Source organism: Aegilops tauschii, chromosome 6 (genome assembly GCF_002575655.3).
Source record: "Aegilops tauschii subsp. strangulata cultivar AL8/78 chromosome 6, Aet v6.0, whole genome shotgun sequence".
NCBI lineage: Eukaryota > Viridiplantae > Streptophyta > Magnoliopsida > Poales > Poaceae > Aegilops > Aegilops tauschii.
In genome coordinates this window covers 80,656,884-80,665,284 of record NC_053040.3, presented here as the reverse complement: position 1 = coordinate 80,665,284, position 8,401 = coordinate 80,656,884, and the positions used below count along the sequence as shown (strand labels likewise).

Genomic DNA, 8,401 nt, shown 5'->3' with positions numbered 1-8,401 from the left:
TATGAGATTTGCCAACAACAACATTGCGCAGTTTCAGAGGTGTGGGATGGTTTCAATTTAAAACTTACCTTCAACAGATGTGTGGGGGCTGAGTTTATGGAAAGATGGCATGACCTGATCCGGGTCATTTCTACCAAAACCCTGAATAATGAGGAGGACCAACCTGTTTGGTTATTAGAATCATCAGGGGTCTACTCGGTCAAGTCTTTTTACACCATGATTAACTGGGGTGGGGTTTCTACCCCTTTCTGGAAAAACTTTTGGAAGATTGTTGTGCCCCACAGATACCTAGTCTTTTTGTGGCTAGCTTTCAATAATAAAATTCTTACCAGAGATAACTTAAATAAAAGTAGGGTGGTGGAGAACCTAAAATGTTTATATTGTGATGAGGAAGAATCAGTTTGCCACCTGTTCTTTGAATGCGTAGTAGCCAGACATATATGGAGTGACGTGGCTGACTCTTTTGAGTTTAATATCCCTAATAATATGACTGTGTTATCCTCCTTTTGGAGTATGAATAATAAGAAAACTGTTGTCAATATTGCTTGTGTTGCTACCATTTGGGGCATTTGGACTATGCGTAACGACATATGTTTTCAGGGCATACCATGGACAAGCACCCGGGCGATCTTGGCAAGGATCAGCGCGTCGTTACATCAATGGAAGATCCTTTGCGGGGGCGATCAATCGGTGCTGCTGAGAAGATGCCTTGACTGAGAGCGTGCGCGAAGAAGACCCGGGGCAGGGCGCTGAAGGCTCATTCGGGGTGAATGCGCACAAAAAAGATCTGTCGATCTTTCTCTGTGACACTTCTGGCGTGGCTCGGGTGATGACTATGTTTTTTTGCCTTGTATGGCAGTAGACGTTTTTTTAGAGAAAAGGCGCCGGCGAGCCCGAGAAGAGCTCGAACCTAGCCCGACTTTGAATTAACAAAGCCATCAACCGGCCAGGATTACAAAGGCACCATGATACAGATGAAATGCAAAGGAAAGCGGAAAGAAAGATACAAGGCACTAGGTGGAACAACACAATGGCAACAGCAGAAACACTGATGCCGACGCCCAGCACTACGCCTACACCAACTAGCCAACTAAGAACACGGAAGGAGGGCCACATTGAGCAAGCATCGAGCGCCGGCTGCATCCACAGGCCAAACATGGGCTACACTTGAGCTGTCTCCACCGTCGCAAAGGGCCACTACCCTTTCACCCAGGCTCGATGAGTGCCGCACCGGCGAACAGCAGAATGGCTATCACAAAGCCCAACTCAAGTTGTCCAGCTGCCGTAGGAGAAGCAGACGGAGCTGACCAGCGGACCACAGAGGACCAACCAGACGAGCACCAAGCCGGCAGTGGCAGCACGGAGCATGGGGTGCGAGCTGTCGAACGAAGGCGCACACCGATGGAGAAGACCGAAGAAGGCATCACTATGCACCGGGCGAAGCCGAGCAGGAAGTCGCAGGAAGACCAGGCCGTCATGCTTCGGAGCCAAGCCACCAGCCGCTCCACCCCCAAGAGCACATCCCGATCGCCGCCTTCAAGAAGGATCACGGCACCAAGGTGTCGTCGACGCCCAGATCAGGGGAGTGCCGACTTTCGCCGGAGCTCAGGGGGGAGGCGAATGGGAGAGGAGCCACCCCAAAGCCTCCAAGAAGGGGATCGGCGCCAAAGGCATCGACTTTGGGGGGGCCGCCGCGCCGGCCAGGGGTTTCCCCCGGATCCTCGCCCAAACGCCAGATCCGGCCAGCAATCACCAAGAAACGCCAACCGCAGCCGCCGGGGACCAACACAGGCACGGATCAGAGCAGATCGGGCGGCGCCGAAGCTTCTCCAAGGTGGACCGGCGGCCAGCGAGGCGCCACTGCAGCACCGACGTCCACGACCACCACCTGCCCACGCAGCCGTGGAGGCCGCCCACCAGCACCCGCCGGCGCCGCCCGCCGCCCAGGCCACGCCGCACGCCACCGGCCGGGGCCGCCGCCCCGGGAGCCACAACCCTCCACCCATGGAGGAGGCGCCAGATCCCCCGCCGCCACCTTCATCGGGGCCGCGCGCGAGCGCCGCGAGCCCCTCTGGCAGCGGCGAAGGGGAGGGAGAGAGGGGAAGGAGCGCGAGCGGCGGCGCTAGGGTTGCCCCGAGTCGCCTCAGAGGAGACGACGGGGGGGGGGGGGGGGGGGGATCCTCCATCGTAGACGTTTTTTCCCTTCGATAGTTTGCTACAGTTTGGTTTGCGAGCAATTAGGCCGCAGCTTTGCTTTTCATTTTCTCTGGTCTGCTACTTCGGGTAGACCCGATCGCTTGTAGCAGTCTTGATGACTTGTGTTGCTCTGTTTTTATAAAAAATGGGGCGGGGGGAAACCCCTTTTGATCAAAAAAGTGAGAATTTTAGAATGTTTTGAGGATGCAGCAAGCGTAGAACCATAAACTGCGTGCTGCACTCGCATATTTACTTCATAAATAAGCCTTGTTATCTTTTTAAATCTCCATGACTTTGCCGTTGTCACTAATAATTATGTGTAATTCATGGTTTGCTACTTATGTAAGGGCTGGAACTAGAAATTTCTGTGTTACTTTTAAGAATTTTTCATGTATATTCATTTGGCTCTTGTTTACTTGCTAGTTAAGATTACAAGAAATTATTGTCTACTCAATCTTTGGAGCAAGAGGATTATCGTACAAATTTCAGTTGAGCTCAAAGTAATAGATGCATGTGGTTCAATTATTTCGTTTTGATACGAAGTGCTAGCAATTTTTTTTTCATCTTCCGTAAAAGAGAGGATCGACTGTGTGCAATCAAGCCTACTGAAACTTGTTGAGTGTCAATTCCATTGATGAAACAGATGATATTCTGAACAATTTTGGTACTTTCTCGACTCAGCTTCAGCCTCTGAAGCTGGCAATCTGTATCCAGTTCACTTTATTTGCCAACCTCTTGTACTGTCTCGTGCTGAGCGCCCATCATGCAAATGAATTAATTTTCTCCTATACAATAGAGGCGAGAGGCCTGATAATAGTGTCAGTCTTCCCTCACCTGACTCCCCCTGTGATTCCTCTCCCCTCATCGTCAGTCTGTCAGCTTACATTGTGATGTTTTCAGATGTTTCTCAAAGTTTCCTTATGCTCCTGTATCACTGAATATCCAAGTTGCAAATTTTATCGGATCGTGTTGGAACTCGGCTCCGTTCTTCAGATTGATTACGTATCATACTCATAGATTGCAAGTGTGTGCCAAAGGAAAGGTTCCAAAAACAAAGTGTGCCGAAGGGAGTAAGGGACTAATCTAAATATATAGCATAGGATGGGTACATGGATCAGTTGTAAAATCAAGATAGAAAGAAGAAACTATCACTAGACATGAAATGTAATCAAATGAGCTCCAGAAATAAGAGATGCGTGTAGATATAATGGTAAAGGCTATGAAATGAGAATTTCAGAATGTTTTGAAGAGACAGCAAGCTTGCAACCATAAACTTCCGGAGCAGAGCAGTCTAAAAAACACCCTCCGTTAATTACTTCGAATTATAAGCACATGAAAAAATAGGGGATCCAGTCTCAACAGACACCTTTTTCATAGTTAAATAGGGGATTCCTCATTTAGTGATGGAATATTCCTTCGTGGACACCTTATCAATGAACTGAACATCCTCGAATAATAAGCCATCTCACACCGGACAAAATTGTTCAGATGCACGCATTTGGTAGCCTCATCGAGACTTCTGCAAAATTATCCAGACATCAACATTTTCTGATTTTAGTATAGCTGAGTAACATATTTTCGTGCATCACATGTTGCTCAATTCTATGGTAATCATAGAGGTATTTTTAGTATACCAAATAGATGTTTTTATCTGTGAATATCAGCAAGTATCACAGAGCGAATAGGTGTTTTAATCCCTGACTATCAGTGAGTATCACAGAGCGAGAACTTCAAGCCTTTGTAGCAAAACAGTATTGTAAGGGCAAGAACTGTACCAAATGAGAGTTGTATCTGTTTCCGAACCTGTGGCGTATAGACAGCACCGTCGTCGGGCAACTAAGTAAAACTCAATTGGCAATCAATGTCAACAAAAAACACATTAGCTTTTCATTTTGTCAAGCTAATCTGGATCTGACAGAAAAAAATACATTGGGTTAAAACGTACACGCCAAAAACACCATTATATTTTCAGTTCCATCACTTATATTACATTGGGTTATACATTGTACCAAAGTTGTACTAAATCACTTATATTAGGACGGAGGGAGTAGCTTCTTAGCAAAACAGTTTAACTATCAAGTCAATGTGCCAGTAAAAATAAAACATGAAACAGTAAAAAGTTTTTGCTGCAACAATAATTGAAATAATGCAGCAATGTTCTCCATCCAATATGATGCCAGAAACATAAGTTGTAAGATAAAGGTTAACACTCTCGCCCAACATCTGTTCTTCCATTTTTACAGCAGCCACTGAGAAGTGCTGCATACTTAAACTAGGCCTCACACCAACCGATACCAGCGCATTAGGTATTCTGAGAGCTTCCATCTTGGCAACTAAGCAATATCCACCGGTAACTGAAGTAAATGTAATAGCATCAGGCCTCTCACCAGTGCGGATAACCAAGTCAAAGATAATTTATCCTTCCATTACCATTACCCTTCTGCAGCCTATGACCAATATTCTTGTTCTTCATTTCAGTAATCAATTCTTTGGCTTTTAAGGAATCACCATGACGAAAATAGCCCTGGATCATGCACCTGGAAACAGTTGACTCATGAGGTACCCTGGATCAATTCCTTGGCTTTTCGACAGTCTAGGATGGATACCCTTGGTCTTCATTTCAGTAATCAATTCCTTTGCTTTCAAGAAATCACCATGATTTAAGTAACCCTGAATCATGCACCTGTAAACAGTTGCATTATGTGGTACTCCCATACCGATCATCTCATTGAATTTTTCCATAGCATCATCCATCATGCCCACTCTGCAATACCCAGCTATCACTGCTAAATATGTGACTTCATCAGGGTTCACTCCCTGCTTCAACATGTCTTTGAAGAAAAGAATAGCCACATCCATCATTCCACACTTAGCATATGCATTAATCAGTATGTTGAAACAATGGAGATAGGATACAATACCATCTCTTGCCATCAGCTCACAGAGATCAGTCATTTCAACAAGGGATCCTTCTTTAGCGTACCCATGAAGCATAATAGCATATGAGACTATATTAGGTTTATGGCCCTTCTCAACCATGGAATAAAAAAATTCTGCAGCTTCTTTGATTCTTCCATGCTTGCAAAGGTAGTCCATGACTGTGTTGCAAGTAAAAACAGTTGGTTTGACACCTTGACTTCTCATTTTTTCCAACAACGTAACGACCTCTTCAAACTGGCCCGAAATGGAATATCCATGAATCAGTTTATTATATGTCACAATATCCGGTCGAACCCCACTATCAACCATTTGTCGAAGGACCAATTTTGCCTTGTCCATTGCTCTTGCTTTGCACATTGCATCAATAATGGAATTATATGTCCCCACATCAGGCACGAACCCCCGCTGTTTCATTTCATGGAATAGATTGCATGCTTTGCTTACTTCACCTCCTTAAAGAAGCCATTGATTACCATGTTGTATGATACCACGTCGGGTGAGTGGCCAGCTCCTTTTTTGACCATCATCTGGAGCAGATCAAGTGCAAGCTGGCTCCTCCCCTCGTTGCAGAAGCCCTTGAGGATTGTTGAGTAGGAGATGACATCAGGCATGTCTCCGGGCATCCTGTGAAGCAGCACTCCCACAGCCTCGTCTATCCGCTTCATGTCACAGAGGCACTTGAATAAGCTGCTGAAGGTGCAGACGTCCGCCGTGATGCCTGTCTTGAGGAGGCGGCCGAAGAAGGCGGGCCCTAGGTCAGGGCGGCGCGAGCGGCAGCTGCAGTCAATTAGTATGGTGTAGGTGTACATGTTGGGCGCTATCACCCAGCGGCCCTCTCGAGCCATGCGGTTGAAGAGAGCAATGGCTAGAGCAGGGCCGTCGGTGCAGGCAGCGGAGGGCAGCGCACGCGCGAGGGCGGCAAATAAGCCATTGAGTGCGCACGCAGATATGGGAACAGCTTGGCGCAGCAATTTGTCAAACAGTTGGTGTGCGCGCTCCGGCTGGAGTGTCCCAGAGCCGACATGATCCTTGAGCTTGTTTAGCAGCTGGTTGGCGTGTGAGGAGACGGTGCCGGAGGAGCCGGGTCGGACGCGTGGCATTGCCGCAGATTAGGAGGTCCTGCTCCTTCCGGCAGCGGCGAATGTCGGCGACGGCAAGGGTGGATAGCGGACGGAGGTCAGACACTCAACCCAACTTGGAACTACACTGAACTCCCTCTCCAGGCTTAGAGTAGATCCTGTAAATCTGTACTCAAATCATTTTGCTTTCTACTCAACAATCGAACATTCGGCAAAGAAATCCAACCTTGGACTCACCGAATCATGCAGTTTCCACTCCCCAATCTTCTCGCAACAACCAACAATGCCGGAGACCGGGGTGAGGGTGGGTGGAATGCAGTCGCGGTGCAGCGCAGGGTCCGTCCTACTGGTGCCCTTCGCGGTGTTGGCCGGCGACCTCGTCGGCGGATGGCTCGGAGCGAAGCTGGCGCTCGAAGGAAATGACAGGCACCGCACATCCACCAGGAATAGAGATGCGGGCATGCGGCGACGGAAGAAGTGAGCAGCGACGGTTTGTTTGCAGGAGGCCAGAGTGGGGGAGTGGTTGAAGCAACAGAAAAAACACATGAGAAAACCAACCATCATCATGGAAAGTGGTCAAAAGTATCTTGCCCATGCTTGTCATATGTTGTGTTCACAAAAAATATGTGATTCCTCAACCTTTTTATTGGCCTACGGTATACAGCATCAAGCCGGACACATTATTAAATTTTTATCACAAACGAGTCTTTTTGATCGACACACTGTATACACCATCAAGCGGGGCACATTATTAAATTCTTATCATACACGAGTCTTTTTGATCGACACCTACTGTATGCAAGCATCAAGCGGGGCACATTATTAACTTATTATCACACACGAGTGGGGCGGTCTCCTGGCCTCAAAGTGCGTCACAACTCTGCCTTGATCAATCGCTGCTAGTTGAAGATATATGATGCAATAATTGATGCACCTCAAAGGCAGGCAAGTCAGTGAATACCTCTCCTATCAACCAAGCTCATGGATAACCACATTTTTTAAACAATGTAGTTAAATGACGATCTAGAAAATGTGGTAACCCACGACAATAGACTGTTTTGATGAATGCACATCAAACACGTTTAGGTCGCTTCTCTCCCGACGACTCCTATTCCTAAATCTTGACATCAATCATTTCGGTTTTGAATACTATCCTATCTCATGTGCTTGCCTTATATCACAATAAACTGGTATATGCTAAAATGTGGACGAGTGTGCTAGTATGTGAATGTGATCGATGTATATATTGTCTGCTCTTGTGAAGATGCAAGTGGTTGTATATGCAGGAGGAGAAGAAAAGTAATTCTCTACACATTTAAAGAAGGTTGGTGGATTATTTATTTGCATCGATTTCACCTCTTAACTCCTGCTCCAGTCCTAAATTTTAACACATGCCTGGCATACTGGAACTATTTTTTCTATTCCGAGTCAATAAAAGTTCTTGATCTCATTTCCACAAAAGCATATGCTAAGCTGTATGTAAAGACCCAAAAAGACAAGATGAGTGGTTTTACACGTATGCACCCTCAATAAAAGTTCTTGATCTCATTTCCACAAAAGCATATGCTAAGCTGTATGTAAAGATCACCCAGATTGCCTCATAAACATAGTATTGTCCATCCACTTCACTGACTGCACTAAACAAGCAATCAACCGAATGTTTAGGGATAATTCACTAATGTTGTTAACTTATTTATGCTAATACAGAAGTTTGAACTCTTGCTGGCAGAGCAGAACCACTAACTCTAGGTGACCAACCGGAGGTCACATAATTTACAACGAAGAATTGACTAAAAGTAGCGGCAAGTGTAAGTGAATGCATCATCACATGAACCTTGTGCATTTGAGCTCTCCACAAATAGCACAATTTCTGTTTGTCAAAAGGTTCATGCCTTCACTGAATCTGGTAAAGTGATGGGACGTACTATTCCTTTGGGGCAAAAATGATTTAAGATAGTCCATCCCACCTCTTCTTATTCCACAAGAAGTAAGAGTACATTATTAATCGCAGCCGTTGATTGTAGTGATTAGTGACCGAAATCATTAGCCCTTGTAAATTAACCGGCCTCAGTCGGCCTCCCTCCCCCGGCCGATGAAGACATGAACATGGAACAACCGAAGAAAACCGTCTCCCACATTAGGCACTCCCCCAATTATGGCGTCAGATTGATGCCGCCCTTCAGAAA

General features: G+C 46.3%; 1 protein-coding gene across 2 annotated transcripts; it reads right to left on the bottom strand.

Moving 5' to 3' along the window:
- Positions 1 to 5,545: 5,545 nt before the first annotated feature.
- Positions 5,546 to 6,715, bottom strand: LOC109737876 (protein Rf1, mitochondrial-like). Of its 2 annotated transcripts, none has more exons than XM_073501059.1 (2): positions 6,453 to 6,715; positions 5,546 to 6,381 (listed from the first exon to the last, which is right to left on the bottom strand). In XM_073501059.1, the coding sequence occupies exon 2, from the start codon at positions 6,234 to 6,236 to the stop codon at positions 5,577 to 5,579; it is 660 nt and encodes a 219-aa protein (XP_073357160.1). In that variant the 5' UTR covers positions 6,237 to 6,381; positions 6,453 to 6,715; the 3' UTR covers positions 5,546 to 5,576. The 2 variants fall into 2 exon arrangements, with proteins under 2 accessions (XP_073357160.1, XP_073357161.1); XM_073501060.1 differs by having other exon boundaries at positions 5,546 to 6,373.
- Positions 6,716 to 8,401: the final 1,686 nt, after the last annotated feature.

Coding starts and splice junctions, on each gene's coding strand:
- LOC109737876 (XM_073501059.1), bottom strand. CDS start 6,236: ATGCCACGCGTCCGACCCGGCTCCTCCGGCACCGTCTCCTCACACGCC.